Genomic DNA, 23,766 nt, shown 5'->3' on the forward strand with positions numbered 1-23,766 from the left:
TGCAACAACTTCATACTATGCTAAAGGCTTTATGCCTGTTTTTCCACTGATAAATGTATAAAATTTTGCTTTGCTAAGTAACTGTGTAAGTGTGTGTAATAGATGATGTACATCATAAAATTAAAGGTAGGAAAAAATTGGCAACACAAGCCAAATTCTTAGCTTTAGTAGCATTAAGAGAGGATTTCCCAAAATTCTCAAGGAAACGGGAATAAAAGGGACATTTTTTTTTTCATTTAAGCCACAGGCGTTGTTAGTAACACAGTATCAAAAAGCCTCGCTCCTTTCAATGACAATTAATTTCCAAAAAGAAATACTTTTTATTACATTTTTTTCTAAAAAAATATCTTTCAAAGGCAGGTTCAAGGCTATCAAAATGGCTCCTGCAAATATTAATATAACTTTCATTAACCCTCACTCCTTTATTGAGCTACCTTCATTTAATTTTACCTACGAAATCCTAAATTAATAGACGATACGTTTTGATGTTTAATTAGAATTTGAAGGTTTCATCCTCTCTTTATATTTTTAACTACATTACGCCCGCAGCTCCGCCCTCGTAACATGTCGTATCTGTGAGGATTTTCAGAGTCGTCTCTTGATAATTTATACATTTTCAAAGGACAAACAAATTGCTTAATTTTAACTCCGTATATCTAGATTCATGTAAATACATTGTCCTTCAATTAGTCAAAGGGTGGACTTAATGCTGTTTGGTATTCTCTACCAGTCTACCAGCTGATCAAATAGAAAAACTTTATGTTGGTGGTGCGATAATGTATGATATATATTTATATGTTATGATAATATTCTACTCACCTGTGATGTTAAACTGGACATATTTTTCATGAAACATTTCTCGTGAAAAGTTAAGCCGAGGTAAAACGGACATCATCATACTTTATTCCGTTTGGGACGTAGATTTAAGGAAAAACTTGGTTCTATTCGAAAATGTTCATAATATTATGAGTCTTTATTCTGACTTAATTATGAATATTCTTAATGTTGTATAATTTCATGCAGCAATAAGGTTAGTTAATGACATAATAAGCCACTTATTTAAAATTAACGTTTTCCCAAAAAAGCCCCGAAAAGACTTAAAGGCCACGTTAAGCTTAATGTTCCAATGATGGACAAATTAGATTCAGATATTGACAGTTTGCTACCTCACGCCTAAAAGAGGAATCCCAAGTTTATTATCCTTTTCCCTGATTGCCTTTTACAACAAAAATCGTTACATGTCATCTATTCCATTTCACCCGCGTTATAATTTTGTAGCAATCTCTTCGCGTACGCCTCGCGTAAACATCATAACGGTGTGACCCCGATCGCGGTGTCACACGAGACGCGTTCAAACTAACGCTTTGTTGATAGCGATCTTTTAAGCGAAGATCAAAGGAATACCCGATAAGGATAAGTGTATAGGAAGACCGCATCTAAGTCGGATGTATGTGATAGGAAATTAATTGAAGATAGCACATGTCAAGACGATCAGGAGAAAGCATTTGAAAAACAATAAAGAGAATAAGGAAATAGAGGTATAGTCAGGACAAGTGATACATTTAAATCATAAGCTCTTTTTAAAAACAACCTTGTATAGTAGTAAGTATAAGTAGATATATTACATTCTTGTTTATCATTCTGATATGTTTTACGAGTATATGAACAAATGCCACTTATTCATAGTTATCTTTAGTTAACTTTGCACACGTCGTAATTTCGTAGTCAAAGTGGCTACCGACGCGCTAGTTTGAAGTTTAAAGACAAACTCTCAACGTACACTGCATTTCTAAACATTGATAATCACGCCATATACATATGTCAATAATTGCAGTTCTAAAATTGTCGTGTAAGTGAAAATTGGTGGTCGCTATCATCTAAGCACTTGCTTTAATGAAATACCGCGATAAGTGGGCATGCAAATAGAAAAACTGGATGGGGCAGGTTGAATGAGAACGGAAACTAAGTACCGACCGACATACATTAGGCGTTGTATCAGGTTCTCAGGTAGATAGTAGGACAACGATGTTGACGTGGAATACTTCGTTCTTGTATTGAACGTAATTATTTATGTTGATAGAATTCTCTTTCTTTTCAGCTCTACTCAACTAACGCTAATACTCTTTATTCTTTTTCTGCTTCCTTCTGGCTTTAGTCCCGGTTGCAGGTTTTATCACTTTGGAAATAACCCGGGGTATGTCTTTGACCATGGATCCTTAATTTTGTCTTTCTCTCTCAGTTCCGGCTTTTACATACATACATATAGTCACGTCTATATTCCTTGCGGGGTAGACAATGCCAACAGTCTTGAACAGACTGATAGGCCACGTTCAGCTTTTTGGCTTGATGATAGAATTGAAATTCGAATAGTGACAGGTTGCTAGCCCCACGTCAAAAAGGAGAAGCTCAAGTTGCGGCTTTTCTCTTTACGTATTCCGCATGATCTCCATTCCAACAATCTTTTGAACTACAGAAGAAGAATTTCAGAAAGAAGTTATCAATGAGTATAAATGTTTGCAGAAAAACTTTTTACTTTTTATATTGAAAAAAAAATGCATCCTCGGTACAATTACTCCGATGAGGCTATAATTCCAACATTTGTGAACTTGAAATAGCAAATTCTGATTTCAAAAAAGTAACTTTGCTAATGTCTATTTTTGGTTACTCCTACTTTTTTCTTATACGGTCTCGTTATATTTTAGGCTGTGACTCACTAACCGTAAAGTTTATTAGTTTTTCCACTATTTTCGAAGTAAAGGCTTCGTGTCCAAAAGTAGCTTAGGTGTTACTACAGCCATTTGCACGTTTGCATACCCTGAATATGGTTCTGGCATTTGGGCCGCGTGAGTGCCCGTATTTGGCGCTATGAGTCACAGGGGAATTTCGTAAGTTATCTATGGGTTAGCATAATCCCTGTTTTGTCGCCGTCAGATGTCGAAATAATGAATTACCGCACCCACATACAATTTACTGGCGCCAGACTTTGATGGTATTAAAGTGTAGATACTTTGTTATCTAAAACAAATTGAATATCGAAGAAACGTCTATTTTTTATATAAATCGAGTAACGTTTCTCTTTGATAGGGAATAGGCAAGAAGGCCCACTCAAGGCTCCGCTTTAAAAAGGTTAAGGATGTGATAAATTTTTCGAGAATGTAAATTATAATGATTACTTGTATTATGAAAGTAGTCAAAGTGTAAGAATTTAACATTTCGTTTCTAGATTTTGATTTCAATTCCGAACACGTTCGTTCAATGTGTCTAGAGCAAGCTATAAAATTGTTTATTGCAAAGCCATGAATCTACGAACTATAAATATCACAATAAGATTACAGACTGCAAACCATATGAATACCGTCGTTAAGTCCCCAACGTTACTTACGACTTCTCAATCAAGGAGATTGTACCAGCTAACAAACTCCATATACATGACGCATAAACAAATACAGGGGATACTAAAATTCGAGAGACAACAAAATTGTTTCATCAAAACTCGACCTTTCCGTCTTAGGTTTTGGATTGATATTGAAATGAAAAGGCATGTGATGCCCAAATGGTGAGTGAGAGTCACTTGTTAGGCATATTTACATGAAAATTCACCGATCACTGATTGCGTTAACGCGGTGCTGACACTGTACCCGCCTGTACAAATAGGGTTGTAATTGTATCATTTCCTAAACCGATTTTGGGTTACAATGGGTATTCACAACCTGTTTGATATCTTTTTGAGGCTTAAAATTAAATATTAATGACAGTTATAAAAATTGCATATATTTAGGTCAATTTATTTCAAAGCTTCAACTTCCTAAAATCATGTTAATTTGTTGTAATGCGTATTTTAACAATATGAACTACTTATTGCAATTAGTAATCTCAACAAACCGAAGAATTATTTATCTTCTTTATATCGTAATAACCTAAATCAAAACGAGTAAGTTACTGCTTATTTGTGTCATCATCCCAATTGATTAATCTTTTAAAATACAGTTAATACAATTGTTTTGTTTTCAGTAATAAATTGTTTCGTAAACCTTTATCAAACATTTTGTTGTCTTTAAATACTGTGTCAATAGTTTTACTAAATATTTGGCTGAATGAAACACGAATTTACCCAAGCCCAAATCCTTTGTGGTTTCTAAATGGGAATCAACGTTTAGCCTCTGATTTTGACAGATCAGCTGTGTTAAATTGCTATTGGCCGCTTCGTGTGGATTATTCTGGATCAGTGGTTTCGTAAAATTCAATGATTTCTTGGTTAAAGTCGTCGGAAAGTTGTTAGGAGAATGTTAGCGCCGCTGTCCAATCAGTTCAGGACTACCTATGTGTAAGTTCTGTAAGTATACTCCTAAATAACTGTTTTACTTTGCTTTCTATATGATATGCAGTTAGTCAGGATATGTTCATTATACGGTTAATGGTTATGTTCAACCCTAAAATAGTGTGCTAATATTGTTTTTTTTTCTTTTTGGAATTTTTAGCGAGATTCAGACTTCTAAACCAAACGTGATAATTTATCCCACTTTCCAAGACTAATGACAAACTGATAATTTGGGGCAGTTATTAAATTAAAGTCTTGTATCCTAGAATTATAATTGAAGAAAACCAAACTTGAATTAAAATTAAGGTTAAAGTGTCGACCTAATGAGCTCTTAGCTGTTAGCAACAGCCCTATTTTAGTTTCTAAAAAATGTTTTATAGTATTGGATACTTTAAGCTTACCGGAAAATGCGGTAGAAATAAATTAATGAAACGACGATCTATCCAAAGAGTATGGAAAAATTCTACATGTGGAACAAAAGATTTCCGTCGATGAATTAAAAAACGAGACAGCCCTATTTCGTACATCACATCCATACCGCATGCATATGCAAGTGGCCATTTATAGCGGTGCTCGTTCATAAACTATATTAAATGCACAGAAAAGCCGAGGAGCAGTTCAGACCACAGAATTTTGGTTTTAATATATGTACCAAATTTTATGATTCTCCACTGTTTCGTCTTCATATATGGGGATCACAGCTAGCCAAGAAAGAATTCAAATTTATATGGACGTCTGCTACTAGTATTGACCAGTCACCAGTTTCTTTTATTTTCTGGTCTGGCCATCTCTTGTTATTCGGCGGTTAAAGCAATTGTTGCCGAAGCAAAGAATTGGTAAGCATCTTCTGGTTTGGTTCGCATTTTCTCAGAGAAAGGACCTAACCTCTCTCCAGGAGGATAAGAATGAGTCATTGCTACCCTGGGAACATACAAGTTGCGTGTTATCCACAATACCAGCCTAATTCCTAACTGCTACCGTCTGGAAACCAACCATGTATTCAAATTGGAAATCGCACGCAAAAGCATCATTATAGCCAAGGTTGAGGCAAATTCACCAGTTTGTTTTTTATTGAAACTTATTCCAATAACTATTACGGGGTTATTACGTGTAGAAGAGTTATTCTGAGGTTACTTTTTGACATGCGATAAGGGATAATTGTACGTGTTTATTTGCGAGAAGAAATAAAAAGCTCTTGACTTTAAACAGATTTCTGAACATTATTCGTTATTTTAACAGATTTGTAAGTTTTATCTTATCTCATCCAATTTTTTTTGGCTTTATAGGCAATGGCTGCTAGAGTTTTGTTATGGTAGCCTTTGGGTCAGATACGAGATCTTTCGAGAATTTTCTGTTTAATAAATTTTTCTAACATGAATTTATTTTTATCAATATTTATTTTGCAACTAATTTCTACTTTAACCTAGTAAGACGTTAAAAACAGATGAAGATGTTGTCAAAGTCTTAAAAATTTATGTTATATTTTGAAATGCGAATCAAAATGACTCTATTAAATTAGAAAAACTGACAAACACATCAATATGTCAAGCGCGAACTGGATTTAGTGAATGTTTGGAATTTCCTGTTAGAAGCATTTCTATTTTAAAACATAGGGCGAGCTGATAGAATCTGTTGATACAAGTGCCTACTTCTTTCCGATCCGTAACAAGAACTAATCTTAGGTAAGTAATTCATTAATGCATTATCTAATGAACTTATCTTCTTGAAATTCTGCGTATTTATTCATAATTAAGAATCTGGAGAAGGGCAAAGGATACTTTTCATTCCGGTAAAAATTATATACCTATAGGTTTTTCATAAAATTTGCCACCTACAAAAGAATATATTTAGGTTTATATTATAATATTAACCTCAATATATTCTTGAATTATTCGTGGCGCTAAATTCAGATAGGCGAAGCTGCGGGTAATAGCTCGTCGTACATACTTGTATAATTAAAAAAAAAATATATCTTTAGTTATATTATACCTACATAATGTACTCGTATAACGTCTTTATATCTTACAAAACAGACATATCCAATAGTCTTAAAAATACCAGGAAGCCATTTTAAGCTGGATCCCAAATTTACGAGCCCTTTCCGATCGTCTTTTACAATTTGCTCAGGAAGATTTTTTTACACACTTATACACATTATCAAGTCTCTCTTACGGGGTAGATAGACCCAGATACTAGAATAAGTGCGCGTTAATGATGTTCATGAATTTTTCATTTGAAATTTGATTACCCAAAATTAAAGTTTTTTGAAAAAAGCTTTTAATCAGTAGAAACAAGGCACAAGCAAGAACTAAAGTAATAATTGAGCTTCGGTGTCAGGTTCTCGAGATAAAGGCGAGTGGCGTTCAGTGGCTGAAGCATGTAGCGAGGGCACTCCACACTCGCTTTGAGTAGTGCTGCTGAAGAATCGATAGTTTTACTAAAGTGTAGGCTATCGATCGCCTATATCTAAGAGTATAAAAGATAAGAAAAATATATCGTTAGTCTAAAATTATGACGTAAAAACTTATTTGACATTAATTTATGTTTACTAGTAGCTTACGCGCGTGTTAATCGAAAAGTCTTTTTCCTGTAAGAATAGCAGGAAATTTTTGTCTGTGTGCACTAAAACAACATTACAAATTTCAAATCTCTAGTTGTTTGGTCTGTGCGTTGATTTGTCACTCAAATCAGTCATTTAGTGCCCTGTTCTATATTTTCCAAAATTCCTAGAAAACTAAATATTTAAAAAAAGCTAATTAAAGAAAATAAGATCAAAAGAAAAAAGTAAAAAAATTAATAGAGCATCGGAGTCTAGGTTCTCGAGATAAAGGCGAGTGGCGTTCAGTGGCTGAAGTATGTAGCGAGGGCACTCCACACTCGCTTTGAGTAGTGCGGCTGAAGAATCGATAGTTTTGCCAAAATGTAGGCTATCGATCGCTTATATATAAGAATATATAAGATAAGAAGAATATATCGTTAGTCTAAAATTATGTCGTAAAACCTTATTTGACATTATATTTACGCGCGTGTTAATCGAAAAGTCTTTTTCCTGTAAGAATAGCAGGAAATTTTTGTCTGTTTGCACTAAATCAACATATCAAATTTCAAATCTCTAGTTGTTTGGTCCGTGCGTTGATTTGTCAGTCAAATCAGTCATTTAGTGCCCTGTTCTATATTTTCCAAAATTCCTAGAAAACAACATATTTAAAAAAAGCTAATTAAAGAAAATAAGATCAGAAGAAAAACGTAAAGTATTAATAGAGCATCGGAGTCTAGGTTCTCGAGATAAAGGCGAGTGGCGTTCAGTGGCTGAAGCATGTAGCGAGGGCACTCCACACTCGCTTTGAGTAGTGCGGCTGAAGTATCGATAGTTTTACTAAAGGGAAGGCTATCGATCAACTCGGGAAAAAAGAATACATCGTACTTATGTTATTTTGTCGTAAAAACTTATTTAACGTTGTCTTAATAAAATTATTGAAAAAAGGTGTGTAACGTGTATATTGTGTGGCAAGTGCAGGTGAACAGTGAACAGGCAATTAATGAGATATTATTCTTTTACACGGAACTGCTGTACATGTAATATGTTTAGTTGGTTAAAATACTATTTGAGTAAAGATAAACAATAAACATCCATCGATGAAGACTCTCGGCTTGTAAAACTTAATTCCATCTTGATAAATCCTACATAATAATAATGCTCTTCGATCTTTGCGTTTAGAAGTGTCTGCCTCGTAAATGATAAAGGCGATTCATGTATCCATACGTACTGGGCCTACTCAACTGAAAATCAACCATTTAATTAACAGAAAATAATGAATTTGTAATCAAATTAATTCGTTAAATAAATTCGTTGAAAAATGACATTAACTGAAGTTTTTACTTTAACTAATCTAGACAGCAAAAAATAAAACGACAAAAAGACCGCATGGCGTCTATCGCCTGTGCAAATAAAAGGGAATGTTTTCATACAAATATTTGATCTTCCAACAAAATCCCAGAGGGCAGCATATGTGCGCAATAAGATTATGGCGGATTTAGAGATGATCCATACGCAAATGAATTGAATACTAAATACTAAACTGAGCTTAGTACGTATTTGTGGTGCGGACTTAGTAATTTAGTCTGTGGTTTTATGATTAGCTCCTGTTAATTTTTTAGGTTCTTCTTTTTTGTTACAGATGTAGTAACAAAAACATATAGCTTATATAGATACGTGGAATTGTGGTGTTTGATGTTACAACAGGTACTTATTTTCAAATTTCAAGTTAAGTTTTTTATATACAAAATTTAAAATTCTTATAAAATTTAATTTAATAAAATAACTGATTGACTATGAAAAAGAGTAAAGAACCATTGTCAATAATATGTAATGTAAATAAACATTTCTTATTGAATTAATAGTTTTCTCCGTGTTTGTAGAACAAGGCCGCAGCAATGTAAACAACATTTATTTCGCGATAAACTTTATGTTTTGCGAGTTCAAGGCTTGTTGATAACTAAATGCTTGGAAAATGGGTTGCAATACAAAAACATTTTTTTTGTTTATACTTTATACAAAATGTGTGAGGTATAAGATTACTAAATCGAAGAATACAATTTTGAAACAAAACTTTGATTTCACTAACCGATAATCTGAGTGGTTGAAACGACAGGGTGAAGATATTTTGACATTTCTGTTCCTTGGCAAGTGGCTCTCGTACCATACTCTTACCAATAAATTGATCGCAAAATTTTAACAAGGAACGAGCAATGAACGACGTTTTCAGCTTTACACGGGCTAAGCTTCGGAAATAATGTGGATACATACTTATGAAAATATAGTCCCGAAGCATTGGCAGTTTTCACGTCTTATTGTGCGAAGCTGGCGTCAGTCAATAACATTAGTGTTACTAATTAAGCGTTAAGCTTAATGTGTTTCCTGTATGAAAGTATTTATGTTTATTAATAGTAATATACATAAATATTTTCATTCAGGAAACACATTTAACTCACATACTTTTTTATAGATAAAAGTAGGTAGGTATGTGGGCTTTAAAGCACTGTTTAAAAATTAAACCAAAACAAGTGAAACTCTTTGAGTGTTTCAAATAAGGGTACCTTTCTTTGCTTTAAAGAGTCGAATTTTCATTTGGAGCGTTGTTGTCCACTATTGACATATTTTCTATTTTGATCAATAATTCAATTTTTAATTCTCAAAAATATCTAGCAATAAAACATGAGCGTCGTAAGGTTAACAATAATTGAAACCAATACAATTTTTAACCTATCCATTTGCCAAAAAGTCAATGCTCTATGGCTCATACATAATTTACCTTGGAAAGAGCATATTTACAACATCGAATAGTGTCTGATGTCTGTGCCAAGACTTCCAAGATTCGAAAACTAATAAAAATGAATGGCTGAGTCACTGTCGCCACTGAAAACTGGGAAAATGTACGCAATGTTATTAAATCCACTTCATTTCAAAATTAGAACGGTCAGTTGAGACAAACAGAGCGAGCGCGCGCGTCGCTTCATTCATTTTCGAATTTCGAATACAATTTTCTTTTTCTTGGCACCAGTGATATTTTAAATCAGAAAATAATTTTAATTTGTAAGGTGTTAATATAAATTGATATTTACTTAAAAATTAATTTGAAATTTGTAAGATAACTTCTAATAGTTTTGACAATTTAAAGTAATTTTGTGGGTGAATTTAGTGTTTGTTTATCTTGGATCAGATCAAACGTAAAATTTACTCAGATTGTTTGTGTTTTTGTTGTTATTTATAGAATGAGTAATAAGATGATAAAGTTTCATTGCTAATATTAATACTACCAAAAGTAATACATTTAACTCTTTAATAAGAAATCTCAAAATCTAATAAGAATTCAGTTTTCTCCATGTCTATGCCAAATAAGATTATCAGATTTTTTTTAAATATGTAAAAATTATTGAAACTTTGCTACGTGTTTAATTATTATCTTGCTAGTGGATACTCGGCTTTACTGTTACATTTTATCAGTCCAAGTAAACTGTTTTTAAATTGCTCTACTACAATCAACCGAACTGACAATTATGTTGTTCAACACTCTCTGTTGAACAATACGTGATTTTACAAATTAACGCCTTTTTGTTTATATTTTTTGAGATATAAATTCCTTTTGCTTATATGCACTTAAAGATTTTTTTTATACTTCAATAAAACAAAACGCAGTACTTATTATACATTTATCTCCCTAAGCCTTAAAACTTTAGCAAAAACAACATGTAACTACTGTTTCTGAATTACTCATGACTGTTTTCATTGTACACTTAATATTTTTAATTTTTTATTTTTAAATCTAATTGAAAAACCATGTCTTTTGTTTTCATATTTATGAACCAGTTTCATATTTCGCACATAGGCAACCTAAATTGTTATTAAAACACGACACTCTATGGTCATAACATGGTAACTGCTTCGCAACAAACGTAAAATACAACATCAACAGTACTTCATTAATGTTATGAAAACATTGCCAAACATACCCATTGTCTATCGGATGTTAAAAACAATGTTGACAATTTTGGGATCTGATAATATTGACTACAATCAAACATTATGATAAACTTTCAATGCGAGAACTGAAACAATTAAAATTGTATGAAAAAGTGAAACAAAGAAAGTATGTCATAACAAAAAATATGTAAACCCTTTGATGTGTTAGACTGGAAAGGATATTTCTTCCTTTTCAGTCTTGTTGAAACAAAGTAATGCCTACGTTACTTAAGTTTTAGATTAGTTATGATGTCCTCATGCCCAACTAAAGTACGCCCGAGCTTCCGCCTTCATTAAACTAAAAATCGTAGAATTTTAGGAAATTCTCTCTAGGATAGGAAGGGTAGTACCCCTAAGATAGATCATCCATAATGCTTAATTTCAAATCTCTACCTCCAGAGGTTTGGGTTGTAAAGGATATAAATGAGGGACGTAAAGGGAATTTTATTAGACATTCGTGCTTAAAACTGCAATATCAGTTACTTCACCAATTCTAAACCTGCGTCCACAACATTCAAATCCGTGCTAATCGCAGTCACAACATGGCTTAAATAAATCCCAAGCGACACAACAAGTTGCATACAAATGTCACGAAACAAAAGTATCGGTCACTGAACTCGAAACAGATTAAACATAGCTCACACAGATAAAATAAATTCTAATGGAGATTGTATTATAACATTGAATAAATATACTGCTTTCGTTCTGGGTATCTATTTATCTGATTCTGATTATTAAAGGTAGCCAAGATTTTTTTAAAAAGAATAATTTTGAGATCTTAAATAAAAATTTGCATACGCACGCATTCATTTCTGTCAACATAATTTGGTTTCACCAATTTCATTATCTTCCTGCAAACTTCACGTTTTGCACAACAAATTTGCACTTACACCCAAAATTTCTTTAAAATCATGACTCTCAATATCTCGAACTGAATAATGCGTTTATCAAAATATCTATAAAAACTATGACAAACATGCCTTAACTACGTAACTTCGAGTGATATTTCCTGACTTTCTATACGATTCTTCGGTGTTTAGAGCATTGTCAACCTTGGATCATTTTTAGCTAAAAATTGCTTCAACATTACTTCTTTTTACGATAAAATCGTTGCTCCATAAAATGTTGATCCCAGGAAGTTCTTCAAAAAATTATGACCGGAAGTTCTTGAATTTACTACTACAAATTGGCACTTCTCGAATTATATTTGATACTGGCGCAGACGATATGAGTTTGGACAGACTATATAAATCATACAGTTGGCACTCAGCCACTTCATTGCATTCCAACTTTCGCGCCAGTTACTGTAGCCATTGAGAAGGTTGGTTATGGTACTGGTTACAACTGGATTTTAGATAATAAGAGCTGTCTTTAAATGGAATTATGATTATTAATGATTGAAAAAGGGATTTTGACTTTGATTCAAACTTTTTTTAGTGATTATTTTTTGATTTTAAAACAGATAAAAATGCCATATGGCAATCACAATAAATAATAATGCTTTACTTGCATATTAAAATCTTTTTTTATATTTCTGATTAGAATGAGTCAGTTAGATAATATTTTCTTGTGCTTAAATTTAGTATCACGCATTCTTTACTTTTTAACATACAAATTGGAAACTTTGAATAAATAGCAAACAATAAATGTAAAAAATAAATCAAAATTGGCCCATCCATTTGGATGTTACGATTACGATCAACACGCAATTTTTTTCAACACGTCACTTTCTAGTCAACTTTGGAAAATGAAAAAAGTATCCACAGATAAATTAGGTCAATCGTATGCGACACCCCGACATTCCCAACAGACTTTGCTTAATTGGACGCAAGAGGATGACCCTTGTCTCCACCACCTGGTGCCTTTTTACCCTAATTTTAAATTGTCAGATTTAATTCAGTATTAAATTTAAATATAAAGTATTGAGGAATTTACAAATATCAAATCTGCGCAGTCAATTATGTTTTTATGAATCAGAATTTTTGATGGTATGATAGAAAATGGACAAGTATTTTTCTGATTACTTAATAAATCATATAAATAGGCATTCAATTGTAAAAAAGGAGTTTTCTATAAATTTTTTTTTAGTTTTTCATTATGATAGTTTTGAAGATTAACTACTTGTTTTTGTACGTAAGCAAAGTTACGCCCGGAACGTTCCTTCTGCTTGACGTTCACTGGACAAAATGAGGTTGGATATTCAGTTCTCGAACAGAGTGGAACGGACAAATTAAAATTCATAAGGTGCACGCAATCAAGGTTTGATTCCAGTTCTAGCTAGCAAGATGAATCTGCGACCGAAAACAAAGTAGCTCCACCTAGTGGCCAATTAGAAAACATTTGTTCTTTTTTTGTTTGTATACGGTTTCGTTTTTTTTATTTGAATCCGATAAAGTAACGTGGTGAAACTTTTTATATTAATATAGACTGAACGCAATTTTTCATAGAATATCATATAAAGACTGTAAAATATCAATTCGTGTAAAGTATCATTTCCATGCTCCATGTATCCTATTAGTGCTTGTAATTAAATTGAGGATTACAGTGCTATAATACTTTTGCATACCAGTGCTCGCTTACATGCTTCTCATTTTCAAATAAAGAACTACAACAAAATCTATCAAAAACGATGATTTTTCTTCCGAATTGACAACACAATCCTTATAAATAACACCAATACATTCTAAATTAATGTTTTGCTTGATAAGATCGTAATCAGACACCCAATACGCCCACTTTTTAAATCAGCCATTACAGCATTCAGAATGGAGTGCGGCCAACTCAACAGTGGACTCAAATGGAGTGCGTTTATTGAAGTGAATGATACGGACAATGATGAAACACATGATACATACCTCATAACATATCCAGATAGTGATGACTCTAGTGAAAAGGTAACATTTGAAAATCCTGTATTTGTGCCTGCAGTGATTTTAGAGGAAATAAGTGATATGGAGGTCATTAATGAAGATATTGAAGGCCCAGTAGTATATTTGTCGACTAGTAGAGCTGCTAAGTTGGAAAGGACTTTGCGACTAGCTGGATATAAAAAGGTGAGCGTTTTGTTTTTGACCAAGTAATTATTCGTATATTACATTACATAAATACTTCGCCTGACCGCGTTTGGATCTATTAATTGTTTTTTTTCAGATAAATATGTAATAAACTTGGGATTCTTCTTGTAGACAGAGGCTCTCAGCCTGTCACTTTTGAATCTCATCCTCATCATCATATTCTTTTTTAGATGGTTGTCTTTTTTAAGATGGTTGGCTCTCTCTCCCCGCAAGAGATATATTTTTGTACACATGTATATCAGTTTCGTTAAAATTGTATCGTTTGCATTCTGTTTTGAAATTTATTTTATTTTTTCATTCACTTCACGAAAGCGTTATTTACTACCCCGAGTTTAGATCCAACACACAAATGTTAGTAATAAGCTAAATAAATAAGCTTTTCGGAAATTTGAGTTCATAAAATCCAATTAAAAGTTGTGAAATACATGCATTAAAATTTTCTAATAACTAACCAACTTATATTAATTACTGCCACTGGCTGACATTAAATTAACAATATGACACACTAAGCTGAAGCCTTTGCAATAAAAGCTCTAGACTAGTGGAAAGCGTATTACTAATAAATGCTGTTAATATCTCTTGCCGCATGTGAGTAGGGGCAGTATGAAATCGTAACAATAAGGTTTTTTATTATTCTGTTAACTTATATAAGTATGGCTAAATATACTTTTAGAAATTAATTAAAAAATCTTAATAACTTTAATTACAAACGAAAACAATGTACTTATGAAATAAAATATGATTACGAACTAAAATTTAATTTACAAATTATGCAGTCCTTGGATTTTATTAAATTTACAATTGCAATTTATTTTCTTTTCAGAAATTTTATTGCATGTAATGGTCAATGTATAATGTAGATTAAATTTATTAACGTAACTTTGATTTATTCATGTTTAAGAGTGATGCTCTTCACAAAGCTTATTAGTTTTCTGTTAGTAATTGATAATAAAAACTCATACATAATTTAAGGCTAGCTCAGTCTCTATAAATTGTCTTTTTTTTTTTAAAATTTAGAAAAAATAAAGATCTTTTTTCCTATAACACTTCATCATAGACATCCTACAACAAACTCCACTCAATATGGAGTTGGTCTAATTCTGCAGTAACATTTCGGCTCTTGCATTACTCAGTCGAAAACTCATTTGGAGAATTACACTGTGGTCAGAATTCATACGTTCGGTAATAGCGTGCTAATGGGCGCTATGGAAACTGAAACTGAATAGGAAGTTTTGAGTTAAAAGTCTAATAAAAAAAAAACTGTTTATTTTTTAATGCTTGAAGTAAATATTTAAAACGAATTTTAGAAACATTTCCTAATAAAATTGGCTGCTAGCAGTACTTTTGATAAATAATCTGACGAAATGGAGGGAAAAATTTTTGACATGTGCAATTAACTTTTCAAAAGCAGAATCTTCGATTTTTATTCGACTCTAGTCCAATTTCAAAATTTACAATCAACTAAATTAAAAATACTAAAAAAAATGAATTGTGCCTGGCGCTGAACATATTCCATTTTCAAAATAACGAACAATTAAAAGAGTGAAAAAGAAGAAATATGACTGGCATGCTAACTAGGACAAAGCGCCTCACGGCTCACTGTATCAAATGTTAATTGGACGACGCGACTACGAATGTGCCCCGTTTCTTTTGTTATATTTCATTCGTAAAAGGGGTCGAAATTCGCTGTCATAATTGCTGAAAACAGTGTTTTAATGTGTGAATAACGATCTGTGTTCCGGTTAGATTTAAGAATATTTTTTTAATATTGAATTTCTGTGGAGTAAACTTCTTGACATTTGCTTAATGAATGTTTCGTATACTTTTTGTCTCCTTCAGACTCACTGAGATAGAAAACGCATGTGAAATTTCGCTCAAATATTTAGGCGAAACAAATAATTCGCAGATAATATTATCATTTTTAACGGCTGTTTTGCAATATAATGTAATTATCCGATGTACCTATCGTGAACTGGGTGTGAATTAATCAGTACTAAAAGTGTGGTTTCTAGTCAATACGAGTATCTCTGTTATTGGAAAGCCGATGTGCATTATTTGGATGATTTTATTTTTATCGTTGGAATATTGGGTGCACGCCAAAGTTGCAGTTTATATTGGACTTTTTTAAATCTGGAAACATTGTTGATATTTCTTCTTATAGGGTCATAGAGAGGAGGAAGCAATCACATTTTTTCAAAGTTTTCATCGTTTTTTGACTCAGTTTCTTAATGTTAATTTGAAATTTAAAAAGGTATTATTACAGACCTATTCTTGTACTCTATCTGTGTACGATAACTATGTAACATGTTCTTCAATTTGAATCGTCATTCAACACAAAAGCTGCCTTACCGCTATTTCATAAGAATCAAATCCGATTAACACCTTAACAGTATGCTTTACCGCAGAGTTTCATTGGAACTTATACTAACAAAGCCAATTTAGAACTTCATAATACACGAGAAAAATTGATACGAGCTTCCGTGTTGAGTGAAGAGTACATACTTCATTTTCCTTTCACGAAGACCTTACTGTCTTCGCAATAATGCCTATTATTGCCTGTAAAGACTTTGAACAAAATGGCGCGTCAGAAGTCGGAACTTGGTGCTGTCTGTCTTGTGATGTGACATCTTGTTATATCTTATTTATCTCGATGACATGAAGGGCGATTATCCTCTTGAAACTGAAATGGATACGAATTGTTACGAAAGTTGTTCAGTTGGGATATTTTGGTGGCAGAAATTAACGGTTAAGGTTATTTTAAGATGGCGTTTGATTTGTAATAGCGTTCGCGCACATTCCTGAACATTTAGGCAAGTGGATGTATACTCATTATCTAAACTTGTTAAGGTTTCGTGTAAAAACTTGTCCATTTTAGAGATCATGCTTACACGCAGACCTCGGGATCCTTGGGCCACACGTGGTGAGTATGCAATTAGGGACTCACAATGGGAAGATAATGACACTCGCATCTGAACTTTAGATTCTGGGATTGATATAAGGTATCGATTATCTTCATATTATCGGGATCTAATCAAGGAAGCGAGAAAGAGTATTTTCAAAAAAGTTCCTAAATCAAATTCGCTTGTCTTAACATAAAGAGGAAATAATCCAATATAGAAGTTAGATTTAACAGAATGTGATCCCCTTCGCACCCACGTGTTATAGAGACTCATGTGATTATGAACGTTAAAGTATTTACCACATCAGTGTTCCATACTCATACGCTTTAATTTCAAATGTTTTTTTCATTGATTTCGGTTGCTTTCGTTTTAGTAGCATGAGGTAAGAATGTTTCTACATTTTGTAAAGTGTTACAAACATACATACATATAGTCACGTCTATATCCCTTGCGGGGTAGACAGAGCCAACAGTAAAGTGTTACTCGGCATATTAAGTAAGTAGAAGCCAATACGAGTACTATAAGAAAACACTCTTATTTATCTATCTTTTGCAAGGTACTATGCTAGTCTGGTACCAAAAAAGTGAGTACCAGCTGCTTCTTTTATTCCGCAGGTTGTAAAAGTCGATCATAAACATCGGCTTATAAACTTATTTTCGGCAAAGTACTAGCGACCTGACATTATCTGATTTTCAATATTGCTGAACCTTTCCGAGATTATTGACTTTATCTAACCCCAAAGATTTCACAGTATATATAAGACAGTCGTCAGTCATTTAACCTATAAGAGATAAAGATGTAATATGTTTATGTTTGTATCTAAGTATTATACCTATTACCTAGTAGTATTAGCAGACCAGTGGCTAAAAAAGTATAAAACCATCAAATTCATCATTCTGGCTAACTTTTTCATGATAAAATAAAAACAAACTTTCATAAACATAACGAATGTTGACACCGCGTCGCAAATATTTTCTCCAAATACCCTCCACGTTGAAATTTATGCCGCTTCGGAGATTACGCGAGATAACTTTGAGTGATGTGAGATATTAAAAAAAGTTAGGCACGAATTGTATTCCATCGAAAATATAATGAGATCTTAACTTTGTGGAATTAAATTTCTCTCAGCGCCGTATGGTTTCTGGCATGGCTTTCTGGTAGTGGGGAAATACATAGTATGCACCAGCTTCTTCTCTTTCCGTGCAGATTGTAAAAGTCGATCAAGGGAAGGCTTATAAATTAGGGATTCTTTCAGGCGAAAGGCTAGTAACGTGTTACTATTTAAATTTCAATTCCATCACTGGGTCACACAGCTGATCGTGTCCTTGCAGTTTTTTTGAGACTGTTGGCTCTATCTACCTTATTATTTTATAACGTATTTATCTGGTGCAAAGGTCCATAAAACACTGGCGGCATTTCCACGCTGATTTCAATGGCAATCCAGATGTGACTTGGAGCGGAGTGCAGCATTTTATTTGGGTTATACGATGCATAAATTGAAAAGAAATAATAGTTTATAAGAAAAAGATAAGAAAGGTAGATCGTGAACCGTAGCCGAAAGCTGGTATGAAGACATTTAAATACAATACAGTGTATTTGCATATATAAATTAAATTACGTGTCTGATGTTAACATTAGTAAGACATATGTCTTGTCTGTGCGTACGTAATGTGTTTTATTACGCGATATGAATAAAATTTGCGTTTCACAGGACGTAACGTCCCATTTGACGCGAATCTGGAGTAAATTATTTTTATGTTAATGATGGAATTTAAATAAGATATATATTTCTGGATTTTAATTCATCAGTGCTAAAAATTTATTGGAAAACAAAAATAAACTAGTAAGGTTTTTACTCGAAACGACTTCCTGACCACCGCAATATTTGCAGGGATCCTAACCCATATTACATATCCAGTTTCCTTACGATGTTTTCCTCATAATATAATAAGTTAGCAAACTAATGTACTGAACAGTGCCTCAGCAAAACATGTCCCAAAGCACTGAATGTAAAGCATGTAACAACAGCATAACGTATTTCCTAAGATAACATTTTCATCCAGTAATCTTCCTCATTCAAATTCCTTAAGAGATTAGAACTTTTTGGATGTGCCTGTGAAATTATTGGGGGACTTTAGCATATTTACGTTAAGCCTACACGTGACTGGATTTAAGTATTAAAGGAGCAGCGATTCGCTAGGCCGGTTAATTGGATTTTGTTTGCTAAATCAAGATATTAATTATGCCGTAAAAGTTTCATTGTTTATGCTCAACTTTAGAGGTTTTCGTGATTTTAAAATATCTTGTAAATAATTTGAAATAGAATTGTTCTTTTAGGCAATGGACTAGCATCTATCTACACATATTTTAATCTTAATTCCATAATTAATATATTCAGCTTTAAAGGTAAATAGAATTCAAATCTTGTGACTATAAGCCCTGTTTACCACTTAGGTGAGAAGAAAAATAATCTTTATTAAATTAAATATTTTAGAATTTATGAAATTTTTAGTTATGTGCCAAATATTTAAGTATAATGAAAGCATTATGATATCGAAGAATGTTTTGAAATTCTCATAACAGTAAATTAATAGCAAAAGCTTTTACTACACAGGTACAAACAAGAAAGGTCAAGATATTTCGTTTAAAACTGTTAAAATTTTTCAGGGGATGCCTAAAATTTTCACTTTTAATCATGTATGTCACTTTTTTACCTGTAGATGGGTAGAGGAGGCTTTTAATCAACAGAGTTACTTTCATGAAATTCTAATGATGAATAAAGAAAATGTGACATTTTCTTGTACTTTCTAGTACCAAGAAAATCTAAATTTAAACACGCTTATAACTTTTTTGTCATACTAAATAGTACCAGGAAATTCTAAATTTAAATGCGCTCGACTTCTTTTTTTTCATTTACATGCCAGACATGTTGTAGACTGAAGTGACTTGATACTCCATGCTATTTATTTGCTTACGTCCCGTGTCGCGTCTCATGTACGGGTCTATTTTCGTCATTTCTTGAGATAGATTATTGTACAGAGGTTGCATAATGCTGCCAGACTTCGATGTAGCTATTAAATGATTTAGGAAAAGAAAAGAGTGTAAAAATGTGATCTCTTACTTTTAAGATATATGTATTTACATTTGCAAGTATTTAAACTGAATAATCAAGAAAAAAAATATTTTTAGTGTATAGCTTTAAGGATCTTCGTTATTTTTTGTGAGAATGTAATTTGTGTAATAATCTTTACATAATTACATATGAAGCAAAAGAATGGATCGTGGCAATTATAAAATTGTGGTCCCTACCTATCACTCGAAGACAGATATGTGACTTTACGTTTTTAATTTAAGTTATTTATTACTAACATTAGCCCGCGGTTCCGCTCGCGTGATGTTGGGTACATCACGCGAGCGGTTGTTGTGTAGCGTGTGTTGTGTAATGTTCATATTTTTAATGTTTTATCAAATTAACCTATAGATAAAACTTCATTCTAAATTCAAAATAGACACAGATGAGCGCAAAACTAACTTAATTTTCATAAGTTGGCCAGTATAACGGTACAAGAGACTTGAAAGCAAAGTTAACCCTATCAAATCTGCAAGTCTTGGAAACTGCAGTACTTAGATCAAGTTTAGATAGTTTCTGCAGATAGCCGGGTTGCAAATACAATTGATACTTGAATGTTGATACGTAGAATTTGAAGCCAGTTTTGCATTGCTAATTGTTCTCTCTACTAGTGACTGTGCTTTGGTGGGAATTTCGGGAATCCAACCTTCTTTAATACAATCAATCGTCTAAAGCTCAGGAGTAATCAAAATAGTCGAGCTTCCTTGAAGAAACTATTGGGAATAGAATGTGGATGAAGAAGTATATATAGATAAAGATCGCAAGTAGGAAGATGTAGTTTCTGCCTACCTAACAGAAATTTCAGTATCAACTTCTACAGAAATTTCAGTATCAATTTCAGATAAATTAAATCCATGCTTTCACCAAGAAATTAGGGAAATGATACAAAAGTTGCTCTCTCTTAAAAATATTCTCTTTTTACTAACGGTTAAGGATAAAATAAAATGTGAAAATGGTCATAAATCAAATTCTTCGAGAGCGTTTCCTTTGCAAAGAAATTTCGCCATTCATTCCATTCATAAGAAAATACCCTTGTTTAATAACTTAATATACCTAATCCATCTATCAGTGACATGAAATTTGGCAGCAAGATATATCGGTTTCTTACATACATGTAGTATTATAATATTTAACGGTCGCGACGCGAACTATTTGATATTCATCCTTATCATAAGTATGTTTAAATTACTCACAGTCTTTGTATTTTCCTTTGCAAATCTGCTTCCATTTATCTTATTCACATGGCCAAATCACCTAAGCATTCACTACATCTATTTTAAACCACATCATTACCTTTATGACGCTGTTTCTTCTTCCGTAACTCAATTTTAACATCAGTCTTCGACACATTTAAATCTGATATCATGCCTTTTTTGCCACACTTAAATCACTCACTTACATTAGTTTTGCTTATAATTTAATTTGGCATGATAATGAAACAATTGGTAGGTTGGTATTCGCAATTTAAATTGTTACAGAATTTCCCTATTCAACCCTAGAGGATGCCCTTGAGCGCCTCCGACCGTGAAATAACTTCCGAATCTTCACCTTTTTTATATCGCGTTTCAGTAACTTTGTTAACTGAGTTACTTTTACCAAAACTACATTGAGTTTCTTTTTTTTTTTTACTAAAACGATGTAATGGTCTGCCTATCAGAAGCTTGGAAATTCCAACCGGCGAATTAAAAATTAAGTAAGTAAATTCTTAATTGTTCAATAAAAGAGTACATTAACAATATAAAATTGAATTTAGTTTTTAATGATAAGTTGTGCACACGTTAAACTAAAGGCAAAACAAACTGCTTTAAAGTTTGTTAAACTACATATGTATATGAAAAAATGTATCCTCCATCCTTATTTTATGAAAGATTGTTTTTAATTTATCTTTCTGTTTCGTTTCAGGTAAGGAAAATACGGGGAGATTTTGACGTGAAAAATCGTTTGATCTTTTTCATGGTAAGCAATTTGGATTCGGTAAAGTTTCAAGCACCCTTATTTTCATGTCACGGATTAGGTTAAATAAACAAAGAAATCAGAACTAAGGTTAAAAGAAAAAGTTTACTAAAAAAGACTCAACATGAATCATCTGTGAGAAAAGCGTGTTAGGAATTGTTCAATAAGGGTCCAATTAAGTAAAAATACCGTATCCTAGGCAAACTAAAAAAGAAAATTTTATTCCTCCATGTTAGCAACCGAACAATGCCAAAAATCAAAAGAGTCCATAAACTTACAACAAAACTTTATGCTTGGACAGGAATAGTGGCAAATGGAAAATGTAGTCTCTGCCTGGCCGCTCTGTAAAACAGGTGTTTATTTACGAATGTGACTGAAAAGTTTTCTATTTTTGTGATGAATAAACTCAAAATCTACTAGGTCTAAAAAACGGATTCAGTATCCGTTCCCGTGGAATTCTTCCCCCAAAGTCCCACAGGAGTGATGAGTTCGAATCTATCTCATTCAAAGTAGATTTAATACCTCATATAACTACCAAAGCTACAATTCCGTAATTGTTACCCACAACTTGGCGTCAAGTGACGTTATTGGCTTAGACTCTGACTAACTGACTAACTTTCCAAGACTGCACTAAGTTATCTGAGCTGATATTTCGGAGTTTAGCCGTGATACACATGACACATACATAAGCACAGAAATGATAAAATGAATACCTAGATATGTTATAATATATGTCAGATATGTCTTCTTTTTGTAATTTTCATTTTGAGCGTTCAAAAATGGATAAAATTTTAAAAAGACTCTTTTAAATACTGCCTTATAAAATTTATGCGAACAAACCTTGAACCATCCGATTTTTTTTTAACTGTCTAATAACATATGTTAAAAAGCGAATAAATTTAACTTGATGAAAAAATATTAAAAATTGCTTCAAACATTCATAACATAATTGATCAATATTTATGAAGCAAAAGATTTAGGGATTGTGACAAATGAAAAGTTGTAGTCTCTGCCTATCCATCCGGGAAATAGTCGTGAAACATGTTAGCAGATACAAAATTTATTTAGCTTTAGAAATCTGTTGTATAATTTTCGATTCCCTCGCCCTCTCAAATTGAATTTATATTGTTACAGCTTGAAAACAATTTTCACATGTCATAGAATTTCATGTAAAAATGCGCTGCAAATTTCGACACGACGAAGTTCCGAGCTCAAACATTTTCACATATACCTACCTAAAAGCAATCTCCTTGTGATTTATTGACTCCGGCGCGATAGTTGCAAACAAACATCTGCTTTAATACCAGGTTGTTTATTTAATCGCACGCTATTTACAAATATATGACTAAACATATGGTAGTTCAAGAACTTGCTTTTGGTACCCCTTTATATCAATTAAAACTCAGTCACCGTAGTTATATTACGCATGAGTGAGTACATGAGGCGAGAGAATTAAATTTGTGAAATGTTCGTAATAGTTTGGCTTTTTATTTAGACGATTTCTATATAATATATGAAAGCGTTGATTTACGATAAACTTAGTGGTATTTTTTCTTAACTCTATTTCAATGTGAAAGAAGTGTGTAGGAATTGTGACAAGTGGAAAGATGTTATCTCTGCTTACTGCCTGCAGGAAAAAAAAATATGGAGGAAAAATGTTGAAAAGTATGGAATTATTATTTTAATAACATAGACTTAATAAAGTTAACAAATATATAATCAACCATGGCGGTTTTACCATTAAGACGTCTAGCTGAACTTAGCTCTTAAAACTTTTCGGGACTGTTGGCTCTATCAACCCCGTAAGGTATGAAGACATGATGTATGTTTATATCATGGGGTAGACAGAGACCATGTCTAATACAGTATAC

General features: G+C 32.7%; 1 protein-coding gene across 4 annotated transcripts in view; it reads left to right on the forward strand.

Moving 5' to 3' along the window:
- Positions 1-23,766, forward strand: part of LOC106135712 (apoptosis-stimulating of p53 protein 1) — a 267,044-nt gene that overhangs the window by 143,245 nt on the left and 100,033 nt on the right. Inside the window, exons 1-2 of one of the 4 annotated variants that reach the window (XM_060948226.1) lie at positions 9,977-10,045; positions 13,596-13,891. The exons of the other annotated variants lie outside the window; for them this stretch is intronic. Of the exons in view, the coding sequence (XP_060804209.1) occupies positions 13,604-13,891 (288 nt within the window). The 5' untranslated portion in view covers positions 9,977-10,045; positions 13,596-13,603. Of the gene's footprint in view, positions 1-9,976; positions 10,046-13,595; positions 13,892-23,766 lie in introns of those variants that run through there. 4 annotated transcript variants of the gene reach the window in all.

Source organism: Amyelois transitella, chromosome 15 (genome assembly GCF_032362555.1).
Source record: "Amyelois transitella isolate CPQ chromosome 15, ilAmyTran1.1, whole genome shotgun sequence".
Classification (NCBI taxonomy): Eukaryota; Metazoa; Arthropoda; class Insecta; order Lepidoptera; family Pyralidae; genus Amyelois; species Amyelois transitella.